General features: G+C 44.4%; 2 protein-coding genes across 8 annotated transcripts in view; one reads left to right on the forward strand and one right to left on the reverse strand.

The window, feature by feature from the left end:
* Window positions 1-21,426, forward strand: part of UBAP1 (ubiquitin associated protein 1) — a 55,765-nt gene that overhangs the window by 22,670 nt on the left and 11,669 nt on the right. For 2 of the 5 annotated variants that reach the window (XM_072922188.1, XM_072922187.1), the window contains exons 5-9: window positions 885-1,808; window positions 5,199-5,237; window positions 5,688-5,885; window positions 7,226-7,327; window positions 8,750-9,940. In XM_072922188.1, the coding sequence (XP_072778289.1) occupies window positions 885-1,808; window positions 5,199-5,237; window positions 5,688-5,885; window positions 7,226-7,327; window positions 8,750-8,890 (1,404 nt within the window). In that variant the 3' untranslated portion in view covers window positions 8,891-9,940. Of the gene's footprint in view, window positions 1-884; window positions 1,809-5,198; window positions 5,238-5,687; window positions 5,886-7,225; window positions 7,328-8,749; window positions 10,874-21,426 lie in introns of those variants that run through there. The other 3 variants (XM_030257833.4, XM_012577640.5, XM_030257837.4) reach the window with 3 other exon arrangements.
* KIF24 (kinesin family member 24) overlaps window positions 11,939-21,426 on the reverse strand; it is a 29,215-nt gene continuing 19,727 nt past the window's right edge. For 2 of the 3 annotated variants that reach the window (XM_072922184.1, XM_072922186.1), the window contains 4 exons: window positions 21,178-21,287; window positions 18,152-20,266; window positions 17,152-17,245; window positions 11,939-12,444 (listed from right to left, as the gene is read on the reverse strand). In XM_072922184.1, the coding sequence (XP_072778285.1) occupies window positions 12,283-12,444; window positions 17,152-17,245; window positions 18,152-20,266; window positions 21,178-21,287 (2,481 nt within the window). In that variant the 3' untranslated portion in view covers window positions 11,939-12,282. Of the gene's footprint in view, window positions 12,445-14,656; window positions 14,973-17,151; window positions 17,246-18,151; window positions 20,267-21,177; window positions 21,288-21,426 lie in introns of those variants that run through there. The other variant, XM_072922185.1, reaches the window with a different exon arrangement.

Here is a 21,426-nt window from a genome sequence, read left to right on the forward strand (position 1 = left end):
ATTTGACTCTTTTTATAGCTGTAATGAGCGCTGTTTAAAATAAAGTGCAAGAAATATAGCTTCCTGCCCATATTTTTAGTATTAAAAAAATGTGGATATTTAAAGATGCATAATTTTGCCCTTTACAACTAAGCCGCTCTGTGGTCATTACATTGGTATTGAGTAGATGGCTTCTTGTGCAGATCTGGCTATAAAGGACCTGATGTCAAGTGGAAAAAGCTTTTGAGGTCCTGTCACATCTGTAACTACAGCAAAATTTGCTGCTGCCTGTATATGTTGTCGTTGGTGCAGCCGCTGTATCTCCTTTGGCTGGTGAAGCATTGCACTGGAGTGGGAATGAAAATACTGCCTTAAACCAATGGGTGTAGAACTCTAGTATCCAGTCCCCTAGGAATCTTTTAGGGGACACTGAGTAATACTGTATTGGCCTTTGGATGCAAAACTCTGCTGAATGATTTGTAGAACTTGCGGGCTGGGGATGGTTCAGTGGTGCCAGACCAGGGTGTGATTTTTCATCTAATAACTACTCCAGACTTCCCCTTGCTATCTCCCTTGTCCTGAGGGAAGAGGGCAGGAGGGCTGTGAAACTGATCTTAGGATGATGAGTAGTGCTAAAGCAAAGCTAAGTGTAGGAAGGAGGCAAAATACAGTATTTTAATCCAGGTTGTAGCCAGATTTTACTGTTAGTGACAAAATGAAGTACTTCTAGTGTCTGCCAGCTTTTTCACAACCTGCAGATTGACAAATTGCTGTTCCTGGTAATTCATGTAGTTCTTATTCTCTTTGCATTAATTTATGTTGCTGTTAGAAGTAGCAGCTATGATCCTTATAACTTATCTTTTTTTTTTTTTTTTTCCCCTTCTTTTCTCTTCATGTCCATTCAGTATGACTTCTCACTGGAAAAGAAAACAATCGAGTGGGCTGAAGACATCAAAAAAATTCAGGCTGCCCAGAGACAAGCTGAGCACAAGGCAGAAGAAGCTCTAGCAAACTCAAAAGCAGCTCCAGAGGACAACACCAAGATGGGGTTCTCAGAGGGACCTTGCCCTGAAGCCATGCCTCCTCCTATTAACCCCATCCTTGCTAGCCTGCAGCACAATAATATTCTGACTCCTACCCCAGCCAACACGAGCTCTGTGAAGCAAAAGGTCCTCAGTCCACCTCACCCAAAGGCAGATTTCAACCCAGCTGATTTTGAATGTGAAGAAGACCCTTTTGACAAACTGGAATTAAAAACTATAGATGATAAGGAGGAATTAAAAAATATCCTTGAAATTCATGTTGGTACTACTGGGCCAATTGTTGCCCAGCTGTTAGATAATACATTGCCTAAAGGAGGGTCTGAGTCTGTGTTGCAAGATGAGGAAGTTCTGGCATCCATAGAAAAGGCCACGTTGGACTTCAAACCCCTTCACAAACCAAATGGCTTTATCACTTTACCACAGTTGGGAAACTGTGAAAAGATGTCCTTGTCTTCCAAAGTGTCCCTTTCCCCCATCACTTCAGTGAGCAATATCAAATCCCTGTCATTCCCTAAGCTTGACTCCGATGAGGGTGATCAGAAATCATCAAAGTTCACAAGCACTTTCCACAGCACTACCTGTCTCCGCAATGGCACTTTGCTCGGCTCTTTGCAGACCTGTGCTCAGAGCAAAGCCAGTGAACTGAATGGACACCATATGCTTGGTCTTTCCGCTCTAAATGAGGACAGTGGCAGAGAGACAGTATCCTCTTCATCCAGGCTGTCTTCCCTAGCTGTTTCGACTGTTTGTACAGAAGAAGAATCATCTCAAAGCACATCAACTACGGTAAACATGGAGTGGAGTCAAACTGGGGTTGCTGGTGAGAGGTGGAAGTGCAGAGGCAGCTCTTGCCTCTAAATTGCGCTGTTGCTCTGGTTATAATTTCCTTTACTAGGAGTGAATTATAGATCCTCTTAATTTACATGGTGAATTGATCAATCAAACAGGCGTTTGTGGTGGTAGTTCTGATCCTCAGATTATTACCCTGAATTTTACCCAAATTTGACATTTTTAGACCAAATACAGTGATTGTTTTTTCAGCTCTCATTTTTTGTTGAGAGTTGCATGCCTTTGAGCTAAGCAAATAAGGCATCTTCTCCGTACAGCCCTGCATTTTGTCCTACCCAGATGAGATATATGAGATTCTGAAGTGCTGTTAGGCTCTGAATCAAATCTCTTCTGGTTTTGTTCCTTGGTTTGCTTGTTTATTTGCTGGAAATAATGGGAAATGCAGGCTTCTCAAGAAATAGATGTAATAATAGGTTAAAACACACAGATGTGGTGTGTCATTTGGGGAAGAAAAAAGTGCTTGCAGTTGATCTACAGTGAAGTAAGTCTTTGGGGTTGTGGGTTGTTTTTGGTTTTTTTTTTTTTGTTTTTTGTTTTTTTTTTTTAGTTTTGATTTTCTTCCTGAGATCCTTTAAAAGCCTAATTTTTAACAGGAAAAAAATTATAGTGATGTGAAATCTTGTATTTGCCCTTTCTTGTGAAGAAGGGTGGAGTCATTGCTTAGTGGAGACCAAAATCAGCCTTGAACATTGTCATGTATTTTTAATGTTACAGTTTGTCACCATACAGTTCTGAGATGGGAGATTGACGAAATGAAGAGTCAATCTCGTTGTGAGTTCTGAAATTACCTTGAGAAAACTAGCTTCATATCAGGTGTTGTTTTTTGTCTCTTTGTGAATAAGAACAGAGATTAGAGTAAGCATGTGGGGTTTTTTTATGAAGAACTGCATATCAGGATACCAGTACTCACGAAGCCTAGTGAAAGCTGTGTATTCAAATCCTCTTGCTTGTTCTAAAATAATCTAGGTTCTTTTCTCTGTCCAATATAGGCAGTGTTTCAGTGATTCTGTGGTTTTAGTGTCATGCTGTAGGTTTTTGTTTGACACCATGTGGTGTGAAACAATTGATGCTGCTTCCCCCCTTTTGTCCTTCCAGTTCTTTTCAGGGTTAGATGAATGCACTCATAATTGTGAAATACAATATTCTGGGAGATAGTGTATCTGACAGAGTAGAGCAGAACAGCTGATTGTTGATGACTGGAGCAAATTCAATACTGTTAACTTTGACAGGAGCAGCTGTGTGCTGAGCACCTGCTCACTGCTGCAGGTCACAGGTGTGAGGGGGCCTCTGTGATCTTAGTTATGGAGCACATAGCATCTCTGGGGATGCAAGATCACTGACAACTAGATAAGAATGGCATTAAGATGCCTAAATTTACACTCAAAACTATTCAAATCTCTCTGCTGAATTAAAATTTTTTAAAGACCAAGAGGGAAAGTGTACTGTTGACAGTGTTGTAAGGGAAGATGCAAAGTGGGAAAAAAATAGACTTACTAGAAGTGATAAAATTAATTCATTAATTTGAAACTATTTATACTTTGGAAGTAGTGAACCAAGAAATAATTATGCTGATGAAATTTAGTTCTTTGTGTTTAAATTCCAGGACTTCAGATTATACTTGGTTTATACTTCCACAGTATAGTTCCACTGGAAAATGATTGCTGATATGTGAGAAATTTAAGTAAATGCAACAAAATAATTTAAATAAATGTAACAAAACTCCTCAGAGTATGAAAACAGTAGAATGAAATCACAGTCATCTCTGTGGCTGGGAGCAGAAGGCTCATATCCAAATGTATTGTATGGTGATTTTATTTTTTTTCCTCACAAGATTAGAAACTGTAACATTGAATTTGTGGCTACCATGGGAGTTTTTGCTTTATCACTGAATTGGATATAGGAATCTTTGGATGAAATAAATCTGTAGTTTCTCTAAGGCTGCATAGGTTCTGTGGTGGCCCTCTCTCCTCATTTTTATTTTTTCTTGAATCTCAGTATGTTGATTTCTGCAGCTTTAACAGAGGTAGCTATGACTAATGAAGACAGCAGATTGAAATTAAACTCAAGTAGATTGTGTAGGAGGAGCTGACTTTCCCAGACTGTTAAATCTCTGGTGTCAGAAACAGTTTTGGTTTTCCAGCTGCAGCATCAATAACAAAGCATCATCCTTCTGTTTGATAACCCACTAGCTGTTTTCCCTATTTCAGTTTATCCTATATTCCAGTGCTTTTTGCCCTTGAAAAAGTGTCTGGAGAGAGGATGTGTCTGAAAAACACACCATGAGACTAGGTTCTTGGATATGCTAGTGCATCAGAATGAATATGATGTCTCAGGGTTGGTTTTCTAGAAGAGAAATTCTCGCCCTGGAAGATGTTCAGGAATGCAGAAGAAGACCTCCTGGGTGGTAGTTTGGGATCTTTTTGCAAATAAATGGAATCCTGTTAGATCTTTTCAGAACTGGTTTTTTATAGAGGGTTTTTTGTTGTTCAGTTTGGGCACTAAGAAGGTCTTTCTGAAGGATGTGGACAACCTTTCAAGCAATCAGTGCTGACATAATAAATATTAAGAAATGCTAAAAACTGTGGTTCTTGGTCCACAGTGATTTCTTGCAGTCTGTTCTGTTTAACGTGCAAGAGTTCTAAATGTATTGAACTGAAATGTATAGCTTTGGTGAGGCTGAGGCCTGACTTTGCACTGCTGTTAACTTGGGCAAGGTTGTACAAAGTGGTGGGGTGGTTCTGCAGAAGCAGAGCAGGTGCACAGCAGGGGACATGACCCAGCCCTGCTGGTGCGCTAGGAGTGGGACAAGTGCTGGGTAGAAAACTCACGTGTTCTTTTGAGCCAATGTGGCACGTTGTTCCTATGTGGTATATGGAGTTCAGTGCAGTGAATAGAAAAGAGGTGTATTTTCTCTTACCCCTTCACATAAGCAAAAAGTCCAAAGAAGACTTTAGGCAATGACTTCAAAATTATCACTGTTATTCAGGCAATGTAGACCTGGTCAGAAACTGAACTGGGGCTGTGTGAACAAGCAGCTGCTACAGTGACAGAATAAACAATCTTAGAATTACTGTGGGGGTACACACATCCTTCTTGGAGTATAATCCGTTTGTGGAGTGCTGAGAGGAGGAATGATCCTTATGATGATGAAGATTCTATAGCTGCAGGCAATGGGTAATGTCAGCATCTCATATGTGGAAACTTGATCAGCCCTAAAGTCTCCCATCCTGTGGTAGAATCTTCTGTAAAACCCTTCTCCCCCAGCTGTGGCAAATTCTGCTGACTGGTGCATGATGTTTATACTTGTTTTATTTGTGTGTTGTCCAGCAGGTACACCCAGACTACCAGGAAACAGAAATCCCTGTGGTAAGTTTCCAAATACACCTGTGTGTTTGCTTGCATTGGATCGTGTGTATGGTAATCTTGGTAAGTGGTGCTCCTTTGAGTACAGAAAAACACAGGTCATGAGTAAACCTGAAGTGAAGAAAGCAATCTGTACTTCCTTTGAGGTGCATGATTTGGCTGTATCCCAGCCTTCAATGTTGCAGGGCTTGGATGTTTAAAGGCTTTGGTCACACCAGTAGGAGAGAGTTCTTTGTGGAGAATGTGGGTTGTTGATTGTTGCTTTGAGGGTTAAAAGTATGGTGGGAATTAGGCTACTTGGTTTCATCCTCACAGTGTGTAACTTCCCAAGGGCACTCTAGAAAACCTTTTGAATTAATTGCATGGGATATGCTGGTTCTGGTACTCGGCAGAAACAGGATGTGGGGGTGCAGGAGATGACCATCACTTCAGCCTCTGGGTTTTCCTCCTTAGGTAACACACCAAAACTTTGCAGTGTCTAAAGTGTCCAACAGCAGCAGCTGCACGAAGTGGCCGGGCGGTCTCGTGGCCGAGCTGCAGCAGGGCCTCTCCCCCAGTGAGAGGCACTGTGTGGAGACTGTGGTCAACATGGGCTACTCACCTGAGAATGTCCTGAAAGCCATGAGGAAGAAGGGACAGAACATAGATCAGGTAAGAGTTCAGGCAGTGCAAAGAAGTGCTTGATTGGATGCTGGTTCTGCTGGGAAGCTGTCTTGGGTTTGCAAAATGGATGGGGGAAATCCTGTCACTCCAATTTAGTTTTTGCAACCTAAAGCTTGTGCTTATTTCTAGTGAGAGACTGCTAGAGTCAGCCATACCTGCGGGTGCTGGGTTGGAGCCATGCTGAGTTTGGGATGGGCCCTTTGTGTGAAATTGGAGGGAGAGAGAGTCTGGGTCTCCCCAAGAGCCACAAACACATCCAAATGAAGCTTAGCATTGCTCTGTGCTATGTTAAGAGCCACATGACACAGAAATCCAGCCAATTTCCCTTCTCTGAGCACAAGGCTTTACAACGCTGATATCTCTCCTTGTAGAGAGAGTGGCCCTTGCAGGCCTAAGACAGCTCTGAAAGGCTCCTGCAAGGCCCCCACTGACTGATTTGCGTGTGCCCTGGTGCTGCTCCTTCCTGCTTGAGCGCTGCCTCCCTTGCCTGCACAAACCAGGTCATTTGGCACCAAGTGCTGCTGGGCAAAGCATGGTTCTTGGATCTGCTTCAAACAAACACTTAAAAGTGGGAGAACATGGCCCAGCCTCCTGTGCTGGCCTCAGCAGGCTGTGTGCTGCACAGAGCTTGCCCCAGGGACTCCTGCTTGTGGGGTTGATCTGCTGGCCCTCTCCCTACATAGAGCTTAAGCTGTGTGCTGGAGTGAACTGTGGCATCAGATGGCAAAAAGGTCCTTTAAGGGGGCGGTTTTAAATCCTGCTCTACTTGCAAGCGCTGTTCGTTCACATACCTAACATTGCCTACATGACACTTCCCCTTAAAGCTGATGATGGATAAGAAATTTGGCAGCAGTTTCTGTGTGCATGAGCTGGGATTTGCAGCTCACTTGCCAGTATGCTGAGTTTATCTTCAAAGGCTGACTGCTCTCAGATTGCATCAGCTCTTGTGGCTGTCTGAGAGGAAGCTAAAAGTAGACATGTCCTGGCTGCTGGACGTACAGTTTCATTTTTAAAACTCGTTGTATAAAAAGTGTAGTGAAATTTCTGCTCTGCCATCAGAGGTCTAAAGAGACACTTTTGAGGCTGCTTTGACTAGAATGAAGGGGATGGTCAGAGAGCACAGCAGAACAGAAGGGTTTGCCTGCTTTCTCTGCACAAGCCCTTGTATAAGGAATGTCTCAGCTCTGCTAGGAAGGAGTGTATCTCTGTCTCTGGTGAAATGCTGGGTAGAATCATGCTCAAGCCCTCTGCATGTACCAACGTGACATTCAGCTGCCTGCTGCAAGTGCCTCTCTGCAACCACAGTTTGTTTTCTTAATTCCCCATAGGTTTTGGATTACCTGTTTGCACATGGACAGCTTTGTGAGAAGGGCTTTGATCCACTTCTTGTTGAAGCAGCTTTGGAAATGCACCAGTGTTCAGAGGAGAAGGTGAGGGTGCAGTGTGTTCAGAAATAGAAAAATGTGCCATGACAGGGAATTCCAGCAGCAATTCTTCTGGTTGATGTAATTCTGGCTTTCATGGTAATGCTGCCTTGTTTCCACAACTGACTGCCAAACGACACCTTTTTGCTGATAAAGCTAAAAATTGTTAAAGCATTAGAATTTGTCAGTGCCATTCTATTAGTCTCATTTGCATCCATTTTTATGGGGACAGGATTTTTTTAAGATCCTGCTTATTGTGGTCCTATTGTTTTGAATGCCCAGAGTTCTCTTGTGGGCAAGGTGCGTGGTACAGATACACTTGATTTCAGCAGCAGCAAATTGTCTTGCAAACCTTGCCAGCCTGCCCTGGCCATGAATTTTCTCCCTTGTACAAGTGCATCTGCCTGGCTGCTCAGCAAATTGGGTTAGGGCTTGCTCTGGAAGAAGCTAGAAAATGCACGTGTTGGGAGCTGGTTCTCTGTCTGGCTGCTTTACCAGCACCAAAGGTACAGCAAGAGCAGCAAGCAAGGGCAGAGGACAGGAGGATCTTGTAAAGTCTGCCAGCCGATAGTGTGACAGTTTATTACATGAAGTCTTTCAAGGTGCAACCCAATCCCCTCAAACATAGATATGTCTTCCTGTCTTTCTTGGACAAGTGATCATCTTGTAAACAGAGCAATAGCAGTGTGAGGATGGAAAGTAACTTGAGTTTGAGAAATCCATTTGCTTATTGGCTCAGCCGCAGAATTGGAAATTGCTAATCTCCCAATTGCCCATTTCAACCTGCTTGCTTGTTTGGGATTTTTCCTTCCCCTGGAGTGGAGCAGATGTACTGTAAATGGCAGAGGGTTCATAAAAGGGATCAGCTGGCTCACTTCTCACCATTTTATTTTTCAAAGCTCAGGGACAATTTAGAGTTGATGTTGGAAATGCCATATGTACACAGTGGGGTTTGTGCTAATCCCCCAACTTTGCCCTAGATCTGAGAAGCCAATTGATAGCAAGGGCTACTGCGCTGTTCCTGAAGTCCGAGTAACTTTAAAAGAAATTGGGTGCAGCAGGAGCTGCTGGATGGGGCAGCTGGGTGCCATTAAACAGCATTTTTGGGATTCCCCGTTGGGCCAGGTTGGTAAATATCCTGAGAGACACACCCTGGCAGACTGAGCTTTGGTGCCCTGGTTGGAGAGGGCTTTGGAAGGGAAGGATGGCAAACAGAGGGGACAGAAGGTCCCTGTGGGCTGCTGTGCCCAGAGCTCTGGTGGCTCTGGTGTGAGCAGACTTTCTCCCAACAGAGCTGGAACGGGCTGTGCTTGGGGAGGAGGAATCCACAGTCATGCTGCTGAAGACAGGCTCTGTGCTAAACCTCCACCAAGCACTGAGCCATCCACTTTTCTCTTGCAAATAACAGGCTATCTATCCATCTTTCAGATCACAGAGCTTCTCCAATTAATGAGTCAATTTAAAGAAATGGGCTTTGAACTCAAAGACATTAAGGAGGTCTTATTATTACACAACAACGACCAACACAGTGCTTTGGAAGATCTAATGGCCCGTGCAGGAGCCAGCTAAAGACACATTCCTGGATTCTTGGCGTGCAACGGAGCAGGACCAGCCCTGCCACCTTCACATCCAGTGTGACTTGCTCTCAGCTTTTTGCGTAGAAGGGAGAGTGACTGAAAAGCCTGCCTGCGTGCATCACTCCAGCATTTCTCTTTCCAATGAGGGCCAACTTTCATTCTTAAATTAAATTTTAAAGTGTCCTTTCCTAAGTTTCCTTTTTCCAGCTTGGCCATGGAAAGTTGAGACTGCCCAGCCTCGACTGGAATTGTACATAGGTAGAGATGGAGTGGTTCCCCCCTCGTTGTTGCACTGGAGTTGGACAGAAGAATATTAAGTTGGTTCTGAAACTAGGATGCTTTGGTTCTTTGAAGCTGCTTTCCTGGTGTCTTGTCTGCTTGTACTGAATTACTTGACTGTGTCACAGTCCAGATTACCTGGTTAAATTTGACCTTTAGTGCAATGGAGTTTTATTTTTTGGTTGAAAGTTAGTCTGTAACTTAGTAAAACACTGGTTCAGAAACTGTCACTATGCATAAAGAGAGAACCTTGGGATTTTTGTCCTCTTGGATTTTATTTTTTACCCATGCATCCAACACTTCTGCCAGACATGAGTATCCAATGCTGAGTGGTAAGGTTCCCTTGAAGCAGGTAAGCTGGACCTTCCAACTTGTGTTGGTTCTTGAAGGTGAAGGCAGAGAGCTGGGGTTCAGTATTTTTAATCTCCCAGGCTTGTAGGATATTTAAGATAATGCCCTGTTAGACAGTCAGTTAATCTTTTTGTTTTAAATAATAGACAGTGTAATGCAGGAGGTTTCTTTCAAGCACTTTCTTTAAAACAAATATACTCACTGCATTAGTTCCATTTTTCACACTGCTATAGAATGACATAATATCTAGTACTACAAATCAGGTTGGGGGTTGTTTTTGATAGTTCAAAGTATTACGTTTGTACACTGATCAAGTTTTAAATACATGAAATATCAGCAGTCTTGAGGAATCTCTAATTTGCTAAATATTTTGATTCTGCAGAAGACCAACTAATAAAACCCTGAAACATAACTCCCAGTGTCATGGTTCCCATCTCTCATGCTCTTTGGCTTCAGCAGACGGATTCACCTTGCTGGATCCTGCCTGCCCAGGTGCTGCCAGCTCCTGTCGGAACAAGTGAACACTATTGGGCAGAACAACCAGAGGTCTCTGGGCTGCAGCTGCAGTGGTAGAAGGTGCTGTGCTTCTCTGTGGCTTATTTTTGGTTTGTGGCAAAACCCCAGCATAGGGATCAAAACTCATCTTAGAGCCTGGAGCTGGAGGGTTGGACTGCTGGAGGGCAAAATGTCTCAGCTCATTGCATCAGTGTAGGTTTTTCAGTGGTAGGTTTCAGCTCATCAGGACTCCAAAGGAGATGGCATTTGTCTCTATTATGTTGTTAACTTTCTATGACCAAAACATCTAATTTGGGCTCAGTGTGCACTCCTGGAATTCTCTGTGGGGTGCCCAACTGTGTGAATTAAATGTTTACTCAAAATGATGCAAGAGAGAGATCTGCTGTCAAGTATCTAGGAGATGTGGAGAGGGATGATGAGGTTGCCTTGCACATACCCCGTAGTGTTGACCTTCACCATTTTCTAGTGGTGGAGCTGAAATAAAGATTGTCTAAGAAGCACATTCAGCAGCTGGTGGGACAGCAGCTGCTGCTTCTCTGAGTGCAGTTAATGAATGCCCAGCTTTTCATCCTTCCCAGGTGAGAAATGCAACAGTGAAGTGGGGAAATGGGGTTCCTGATTAACTGGAAAACCTTGAAAACAAAACTCAAACTGCTTCACCATCACTGCTGTGAGCATTCGGTTGTGTTGCTTGTTCTGGTTTTCTCAGAACTGCTACCCCAGTAAGTCCCTGTCTGGTACCAGGTGGTCCTGAAGGGGCACGAAGTCTTGGCCAGCAAAGAAATAACTATTTAGAGCAAACCTCTGAATAAAATAATTTCTGATTGTATTAGTGTGCGGGTTTTTTTCTCAAAGTCCCCTCTGAGGTCTTGCTCTTAACCCCACAGAATAACCACTCTGCTTTTGGAGCTCTTGTGGAGGTGGCGATGGGAAGTGGCAGCTGGGAAGATGCAATGTCTTACCTCAGAGCTGTGCTTACCCGAGTCTGCCCTGGTGACGCTACTCTTCCTTTGGCAGTGACATTTCTGTATTTAAATCCTTGGGTGGCTGAAGGCATGACACGTATTGCTACAATGGCATCTCAGAGAAGAAAGTACCACAGAGCTAGGGGATTAAGAGGGTGGCTTGGAAAACAGGAATTGCTGAATGGATGTGTAACAAGGAACCCCCATGTTATCAGAGTTCAGTGTTCGGGGTGCTGTGCAGTACTTGTTTATCTGGTACTGCTCTGTCCAGGCACCGTTCACTGTGGGTGGGGGAGGTCCTGCCAGCTGGAGCAAGGCTGGGCTCTGCCCTGCTCCTGGCTAGTGAGAAAATTGGCTGCAGCCCCGGTCACACTCACGACCTTGGAGCTTTTCCTTAGGCTGTCATGTCACATTGATTTATATCCCTGCTCTGCCTTTGTCGGAGGTTCTGTCTGAGGTTTGTGTGCCTGAGTGGGAAGGCTGGTGAGAAGTGTAGAGGCAGTGCCTAAACTGGTGGTTGTGCATTCAACCAAGAGCATCTTTGAGCTGCCTCCTGCTGGTTCTGGACAACAGCAGCCTTGAAATAGCTCTGATACTGCAGAGCCATCCTTCACTCCCATGGTGGCGGAGGGCTGCTGATCGTGCAGTCGGGCAGTGAGAATGGCAGCTGCCCCAGGGCCTTTTTTGCCTGGCTTCGTGGCTTCTGCTGCAGATCTGCTGAAGCACAGAGCCCTTTTCAACAGCATTCTGTGGCTGCTCTCCAGGCCGGGAAGGGTCAGTCCAGCTGTGGGTCAGGGCTCCTGAAACTCGCCACATCAGCAAGTCCTGTGAAAAGGGGAGCTCCTACACGTTTCCAGCCCCACTTAATCTTTTGCAGGCAATCAAATGGGCATTTTGATCATGTTGACCTAAAATGATTTTTACCAGAGTGCTGTAGCAAACTGAATTTTATTTTAAATTCTGCTAACTACCGAAATAAAGTATCAAGCCTTTGCTAATAAGCATTGTCATTCTTGCATCTGAATACAAAAAGTGAACCCATTTTAGTTATGTGTTTATTTGATGGTACATGACCAAGCTCTCTAAATCTCTTAGATTGCTTTTACGACACTTTAACGCATATTCAAGTTGAAGTAAAAACCTTTTGTAGCAGTTGTCAGTGAAATATCAAACAGTAGGAAGGGGATGACACTTAAAATGCTCATTTAGCACATTTTCACACAAGAATTAAAGTAGCAACTAGGTAATGAACCTCAAAGGGGAGAGAAAAATCTTACCATTTCTGACAACAGCTGGATAGTTTCTGTTGCATGTAAGGCACACACTGTTTGAATCTTTGGGGTGTGCAGCACTTCAAGCATGTCCATGTTACTGCCAAGGATGGGCTGCTTTTCACAGACACATGCTTTATTTCTGTATTTTGGTCAAATCTCACCTTCAGTTGAGAAAATAAAATTTGGAGAACAGACATAATAAAATATTCAAGAAGATATAGTCATGTGGATTGGCTGGATAACCTGTTTAAAAATAATTGTATCAGACACTGGAAAATTATGTGTGGTTGTTGTTTTGATTATTTGTTGTTTCTCAGTGTCCCTGGCCGTTCCACGAGGGAGCAGATAGTTCCTGCTCTGGGAATTGCTGCTGGGGCTCAGATCTGCCAGAGATTTTTTTCACAATAGATCAGAGGGGATTCTGATCTGTTGTGGCTCCCATCTGGCAGGCTGACTTAATTCACATCTCCTCTGCTCACAGAAATTTTTGGTCACTCATCTGTCTTTTCACGACTGTGCCAGCAAATTCCGAGGTTAGGACATGGCATTGTGGTTGTGCAAATGATTCTTGTGTGTTGCTTAGGAATGTCTTCTGTAAGACACTCAAAATGCCTGTGAACATACTTTGCTCAGCTGCTTTTTAAAAACCTGAGTGATCAACCAACCCTCATCTCCCAAATGTCAGAGTACATAAAGGGAAAATTTTCCTTCCTTGCACAGTTTCTGACTGGGCATCACATTTTCCTGTGACCTGTCTGACCTTTTCTTTGGTTCCAAATAGACTTGCCAAACTCCTCAGGTGCTGCCTGACAGCAGCGTTTACTGCATGCTCGCTGAGAATGTGCTGAGGGAAACGAACATCTATCAGGAGGACTACCCAGCTGCCTTTATTCCCCTCACCTTACTCACAGGAAAGCTCTTGCTGGCCGCAGGAAGTGGAGGGAATTGGTGGTTTTAAACACTTGTTCCTCCCTATCTGGCTTTAGCAGAGTGCTGCTCTCCCACTGCTTTACAGCTCTCTGGTGGCTGTCGGGCACCACTGCTCTGTGCCATGCAGAAATACTGAGTCTTGCTCCTGGATGCCTCATCTCCCTGGGTGAGTGAGGGAGGCTTCTGAGCCAGGTTCAGGTGTCTTGCTGCTGGCCTGTGACCAGGACACAGGAACCATTTTGAGAGCCATAACCTCAGACTCCTAGAGAAACTCTGCTCTTTGCTCCACAGAGAAATCCAGTCTCAGTTGCAAGATGGAGACCAACCAGTGCTAAAAACAACTCAACAGTCAGGGCAGTGATGCGGGATTTGCTTCTGTTGCCCAGGTCTATGCTGGGTGACATTCCTGGGAGCGCTTGCACCCAATATGCATCCCAGAGTGTCACTGATTACTGTCCTGCCGCTCAGCCCAACCTGGGCTCCTCAGGGAGGCTGTGCAGGCAGGCAGCAAAACCCACAGCTAGTCAAACAGCAGTGTTCCATTCCCCTTGGCATTTCTGGCTCCCCTGCGGGCTTTGAACAAGCTACCACAGACATTACTGAGAAGACACAGAGGTGGATGAATGTGCTGCGCCAGCCCTAGTTTTGGAGTGGGAGCACTCACACAGCATGTTGTCAGCAAGCATATCTCAAGGTCACTTGTGCCTTCAAAGCAAGTGGACTGGCTTTGTGGTTCCGAGGTGATGCATGCAGCACCAGGACTTCTGCAGAGCTCCAGCTGATGGCTCCGTAGCTCTTGACCCAAATACCAGTTTCACATAACAGTGCTGTCAGCAGCTTCTCAAAGGCCAGTGCCTCCAAGCAGACCCCATTTTCATGTAAGAAATCTGCTCAGCTCTGCTCAGTGCAGGTGTTAGATGTGGTGTGCAGCAGGTGCAGCTGTTGGTGTCTTCCTCTGGGCAGCAGCATGAAACCCATGTGCTTATTAACATGCCAGATGGAATCTGGTAGGAAGTCCCTGCTAAACCACTCCTTACCCATAACTTAAAGCCATCTCTTTCAGGAGCTCTGGAGGGTTCATCCCAAGCACTAATTCAACAATATGTTTTGTTCTTCTGAAACTGACAGCACTTCACATCCTGCCTTTTATTCCAAATACTTAAGGTCCAGGCACCTTAGTGTAACCCCCGTCTCCTCTCACTTTCCTGGCTTTTGTTTGCAAAGACTTTTCTGGGTAGTTTTTGAGCATTTCTGTTCTGACCTGTATCTGGCTTCAAAGTTGTTTCCCTTACTTGGCAACACAGGATTGCCTTTAACATGTGAGAAGCTGCTATGATACATTACCTGCCTTGCCTGCTAATTGGCGAGATAAAGGCTGCTGAATTGTTACTGTTCAGAATGTGCCTTACTGGTATTAATGAAATACAAAGCTTACGCTGCCAATTAGTCATCTCTCATTTGTTTAGAATTCTCTGCATCCTTATATAAAACACACACTAGTCACAAATATCAAACCCAAAGCTGTCCCCTACCACCCACACTCTGCAGCACCAAGTGTAGCAAAGTGCTGGCTGGGGTTTCCTGTAGCTGCTCCAGTGCATGTGGAAGCAAAGAAGGGCTAAACTAGTGGACGTGTTCGCAGTGATGTTTCAGTACCCAGGGAGGCTGAACAAAACTGAAGCAAGGCTCGCATTTTTTGGGAAGACTCGAACTTCAGCACCAAGATTTCATCCAGTATGGTCATGAAATCCTGAAAATCCTGGTGAGGAAGGCACAAGGAAGCAGTAGGGAACAGTATTAACAGGTTGAAAACATCAGTGTATTTTTTACACTGCAGCAGAACGTAAAAGCATTCTGCAGACTGGTAGATTAAATCAGCATTTCCTCATTGAAGTCACAGCCCTCACAGACAAAGGTCAGTGCTTCTAAATAGCGAGGTTCACTGACTCTGGTAGTTTTGTCTGTTGGTGAAATTACAGCTCATGTAGTGGCTTAAAAACAAAAATAAAGCAGCTGCTGTTGCTTTTCTACTCTGGTTAGCTTTTCAAAGGTTTGGTACTGGGACTGGTCACCTGGTTTTACCATGTACAGAACTCTGCTCCTGACACCTCTCATGCTGGACTTATCAATTAGGAAAATAAAGGCTGAGTGAGCCCAATCTTGAGACATGCAAGGGATTTCTTTCCCATCAGGTCATGGGGCCATGGCTGCAGGCCATGAGCAATATCAGCACTGTATCCTGCCTCAGCCCAGGGAACTCCACCTTTCATAGCCACACGGACAAAAAACCAGTATGGAACTGGAACTCCAAAAAAATGGGAGTTTTGATCCTTTTTTAAGTAGGGCTTGTATTAATAAGGGAGCACTTGGACATGCTCTGCTCTCCAGCTGAGAGTAGTTTGGTGCCTTTGTTCACAGTTCTGGGCCTCAGAAACTGGGAGGTGTCAGCATCCCCAGGGCTGGGAAATTCAGCTGCTGTGTATGAAAATCAATCACGCAAAAGCTTATGTGGCAATACTCCAGCTGTATCTCAGTGATCTTCAGGTGTATGCAGTGATTTCCCTGCATTGTATCTCTGTCCTGCAGGGAAATCAGGACAGTGATGAAGACTAGCCCAGCTGCTGTGGCACATTTTTCTTAAGCACTTTAAATATTGCTTTGTTAAGTGTGTGGCTGGACTTGCCAGGAGTTTCTCCTGCAGCCAAAGTTTCACAGCTGAAGAAGTTGAAACCATCTCAAATGGAAGGACAGAAGCTGATGCATGAAGCCCAAGCACGTTTCACTACCTTAGAAAGGCCATGCTGTGAAATAAAACTACAGGGTATGTTATTCACGCACTGCTGGAAGGCCTGTCAAGCTTGTAAGAATTCTGCTAGCCAGAAATAACTGCTTGCTGTAAGAGGCAAATAAATGTGGGAGTAGAGCTGGTGTCCAGTGACCAACAGACTTAAGAACAATCTCAGAAGATGAAAAAAATTCAGAAGAAGAAAGATAGCTTTGTTTCACTGCACTGTCTGCCACAAAACTAAAACAGTTTATGCCTCTTGTGCTGCTTTGTGAACTGTGTGTTATCTGTAAAACAGCATATGCAGCTTGAAATCAGTGAATAAGCCACATGGTGGCCCCACTCCAAAGTCCCTGAGGGCAGGGTCCCTGTACTTCAGATCTGAACTGTGATTTCAGGAATTGAAATGGTTTGATAATGCAATATAGCAATGGAGCTTGGCTTTAATGAGAAGGTGAGAGAATGGGGAAGGCAGGAGTTCTTACTGGAAAATGTTCATTGTCTGGATTTTCACATAGGTGTAACATGCATCTGTTGGGATAGATGAAAGGAGAAAAAAAGAACTGGGATTGCCTAGCTAGCAGTGGGGCCATGCAGGTGCAAGTTTTTAGGTCTAGGGTACACCACTGTCATCGGAGGCAAAGAGAAGCCAAGAAACACTTGAGTAACCAAAGCCAAGAGCATGTGAGGCACAAGCCACAGTGGTCAGAACACTGGAGTAAGTGAGGCCCAGGTGGTTGGCACACCTGCAGCGTGATAGGCAAAGAGGCTCCCAGAGGGAAGAGCCAAATTCCATCCTTGTCCTGCTCTAGGGGTATGCTCTGTTCTGTGGTGTTGGCTTACTTGTCCCAGCCTGCAAGAACTAAAACATGACAGGGACAGATGGCCTGTCTGGTACAGTTTGCCCTGCGATGCGAGATAAGGGAAGGCTCTCTTATCAGAGACAAGGGCTTCAGGGTTGGCCCATCCATATCCTGCTTCCCAAGGGCCTGTCAGACTGGATACTGGCAGACACAATACACTGAAAATTACAGGCCTCTCCCAGGACTAAGAAAGGGCTTCAACTGACAAGGAACATCACATCAGCAATTCATGTTAATAATCTCCAAGATTAATTTATGCAGGCTCCAAAACCATAATATGAAATACTTACCATTTCTGACATCTGATCTATCAAGCACTCCTCTTTCAAGCACAGTTCTGCCATTTCATCCAGGTACTGCTGATGAGCACGAATTACAGTCTCTCTGATTAACAAAAATACACACTGGTTACACAGTTTGTAGCGTAATCACTGCTTGTAATCACAGCTGGCCTCAATAAACCGTCAAGAAAGAGGAAAATGCCAGAGGAAGCCTTGCTATCCTGTGTCCCTGCTACTCGGGAAGGACACACCAGTGCTCCGTGAAGTGCAGTGGACTGCACTGGTGTGGGCTTCAGGATGAGCTGGGTGACTGAGGGCTGCTCACAGAGGAGTGGCCACAGCCTGCCTTTAGCACAGGCAGCACACAACTGCTTTTCACTGTAGGAGAATCAAGGAGTACAATTGCCTAATTAATAGGTGAAATGGTTTATAGCCATGTAAGTAATTCCAGTGAGCAACAGGCTGAGCAGGAAGGCAGTGCTGCTGTTGGTTCCTCTGAGCAAATTTCACTCACTAACAATGTCCTTTCCATCAAAAGAATGCAGTCCAGTCCCTGGGAGCTGACAATGGCAGCTCAGAGTACTCAGAAGCTTTATATCTACATCTTCAGTGACTGCTCAGCTGCTCTACCAGCTTTTCTTTTCATTGATGGAACAGCTGATTCTTGATGGAAAGTTTTGATATATTTTAGGTACTTTACAGCTTATAGTAAGCCAATTAATTACTGAGAACTGCAGTTTGTATTAGAATATTTATTCCTCTAGTATTATCCTAGAAGCTCTAATATAATTGGCTTCCTGTGAGGTATTAAAATATCACTAAATAACAAGCAATTATATACTTTTAAGATAATTACTACAAACTATGATTAATCTTGTAATTATTTAATAGAATGATTAACAACTGTTTTTTGAAGTACATATGAGTATGACATATGCATAAAGGCAAGTGTATCACATGTCCAGATTTTCTAAGCTTTACTACAAACTTCATGATGAGCAAGACTTACTGTGCCTTTTCTAGGGCTTCCCTCTGCCATTTTCCTTTCCCCATCTTGGATGCAGCACTTGGAGAACTGCTCCTGGACATGTGTGAGGGGCATTTTGCACTTGCTATTGGCTTATTATCTTTGGTTGTAAATCCTGCATCTGCAGCAAAAGTCTCTAGTGTAAAAATACTCTGCTTTAACTTCCTTTTTAGCAACGCTGTTTCTTCATTGCCAAAGGATGACTTGGAAGGGTCTTCAGTATGGGTAAGGTCCTCATTGCTCAGTTCTGGCTTGGGCTGCAGCAGCCAACTGCTGTCCTGAGAGAGGGACTGGGATGCATAGCTCTTTTCAGGTATTTCAGCATTTATTTCCTCAGCACTGGACCCTTTACTTGAGTTAGACTTCCCTGCATTACCAGCATTGTTATGCTGATTAATATCAGCACTACACTGTCTGCTTTCCGAGTGTTCTTTGAAGGGGGAGTCACTGCAAAGCCCCCCACCCTCTTTCTCTGGCCTGGGGATGGCAGACCCAGCTGTGGATCCAGCTGTGGATGTTTCTGTCAGGTCATGTCCAACAAATGAACTGTGCCGGACTCCCTGCTTGGACAAAACTGATCCCGGGTGGCTGCAGCATGGCTTCACACGGCCACAGGTGGATGGGCGCTTCTTGTGTGTGACTTGAGAGGAGCCCAGCAGGACACAGAGCCTTTCCCCGTGCTGGGACTGGTCCCACGGATCCAGCATGCTGTCAGTCAGAGATCTGCTCCTGGTGCACTGCCAGCCCTCGTCCTCAAACCTGCTATGGGCATCACTGTCCAGCACCTGCTTTTTGTGGTGGGGCTTCTCTTGGTTGGAAGGTGCTTTCTCTGTTTCAGTTGTGTCCTCACCATCAAGAGGCAACACGAGGAGCGGGGCCATGAGCTCGGAGGTGAATTCTGAGGAATCAATGGAAGAAACAGAGTGGCTAACTCCACTTTTTCGAGCTTTCCATTTTACACCTCCTTCTGCAAGGGCAGCCTCTTTATCCAAAGTGGATTCTTCCTTCTCCTCATGCTGGAGATCAAACTCTTTACACTCTGGAGTTCCTGATTTCAATACAGGAGATACACATGGGGTTGAAGCATTCTTTTCTGGAGTTAAGGTAGCTTCACTGGAGTAAACAAGACGTCTGTGTTTGGACTTGTACTTTTGCTCTTCTTCGGATCCTCGCTCTCTTTCATGAAGGAAAAATGAATGTGGACTGGATTTGTTGCTATTTCCTCTTTTCACACTCTTTTGACTACAGACAGGTGAGAAAGAATCTTCACTGAAATCACTGTCATCCACATCTTCCAGCTGTACCCACTCTTTGCTCTGGACTTCAGTTAGAGTAAGGCTCGGCTCTGGCTTCACTTGAATCTCCTCGGGCTTGTACTGCATTAAAAACCTCTCAAGGGGTTGATAGTTTAATTTTTGCTTTAGAATAGGGGGCTGCTGAAGCTGCTGGTGATAAAGACGTAAATGCTTTTCCCTTTCCTTCTGATATGGAGGCAGATATGCCCAGGGTCCAACGGACTGTTTAGTAAAAGTATTTCCCCATTCCTGTTCGCTGTCAGAGGGCAGGTTGCCAACTCCAAAGGAATTATCTTCCCTAGGAACAAGTTGTTTCTGAAGAGGTTGCGCTGTCTGGACTTTCAGGTACTGGACAGGTGTTCTGTTTTGCATATACTTGTCTTGTTGGCCACTTTCTTCTGTTTCTGCTGTGGCAATGAAATCCTTCACTGTGAGGCTCTTTTCAGAGTGGGGGGATAGATCATTTTTCTTCAGGGGATGTGTTATACGTAGGACTCCCTTAACTGGGGTGGTGTGGTGGAAGCAGGGAGTTCTGGTTCCTTTGTAGGCATGTCCTTTGTCAGTTCCCTTGGGGGTAGAGGTAAGAGGGACACCAGGTGGTTGAAGTAGTGCAGGATACGCCCTTCCTTTTGTAGCACTTGAGGGATGCTGCAGGCCTAGCTTCACTTTCTTTGGAGAGCTCTTTTCCCCAGATGGCAAAGAGGGAGTGGTTTGGACACGTTTTGGAAACACATTTCCAGCTCTGCGATGCCTTTTTGTGACAGGGGTAGGATATTTAATCCCTTTCTTCAGCTCTTTGACCCTGTAAAAAAGAGGGTGGATTTAGAAAATGTCATGCTTTCATATAAATAACAGCATCTTCAGAACAAATCTATGCTTTCACATACTAAGACTAAATATTGAATTCAGCATCATCGTTTCTTTTCTGTCTGTGATCTTCACAGGTATCAAAACTCTTCTGCCAAAATGCCTGGACTTTTGGAAAAATCTGTAGCAGTCTTTTTAAGTGCTTCCTTGAGCAGTGCATAGCAGGGCAAGTGAGTGGAAATGGCCTCAGTTTTAGTGCAAGGGAGTGGCATTTCCACACATTACAATGCAGCAGAACAAGCTGGTATTCTCCACAGCACATCACAGGGTCCCACAAGGCTCAATGTAGGACTTTTCGAGTAATTGCAGTAGGACTCCTTAGCTCAGGTGAGTCTGCTCCTGGATCAGACTCAGCAGTGCAGCTGTGAAGAGCTGATTAACTGATATCACCCTTTCCCCTACCACCCTGACCTTTAGCTGCTCCCTCTATTCCTCTTGTCCCTCAAGTTATCTCTTGACCTTTTAAGATCAGCACTGCACAGCCTGTAATTTACTTCCTGCTCTGTAGGAGGGAGGGTGAAGTCCTCACACACATTCTAAGTAGAATCAAAATACAAAACTAAATCAAAACTTTGACTGCTAAGGTCAATCCTGCAGTTACAGGGCACACAGTGATCTTTTAATCTCTGAAAGCGGTCATCAGAAAGTACTTACAATACCCACAAAAATTTAAGACAAAATGTAAGAGTTGGGATAGGTAACAATTTTATTAGCTTTGTAAAGATTCTGTTTCTTGCTTAAATAGACTTTTGCAATGTAAGTATAGTAAAATGTAACGGCAAACATCACACATTACTTTTTACTTTGTGATTTTCACCCTAGCAAGAACCGAGTTTCACCTCCTACCTGTCAGCATATCGCAGAGTGTTCAAGGTGTGCTCTGTAGCTACGTGGCTTGGTGAAACATTGGCTATCATACATGTCTTGGAATTGCCAATGAAAGAGTCTTTTAGCACCTAGGGTTTGAAGGAAAAAAAAATTGGGCTCTTAGCAGTTCATGTCCCTCACACATCCTGTAAACTAGCAACAGCTGCAAAAGAAATTCAACATGAGGTAGTACTTTTTAATTTCTTTGGATAAATGTAGTCCTCTTGT

The sequence above is a fragment of the Taeniopygia guttata genome, chromosome Z (assembly GCF_048771995.1).
Source record: "Taeniopygia guttata chromosome Z, bTaeGut7.mat, whole genome shotgun sequence".
In the NCBI taxonomy this organism is placed as follows: domain Eukaryota; kingdom Metazoa; phylum Chordata; class Aves; order Passeriformes; family Estrildidae; genus Taeniopygia; species Taeniopygia guttata.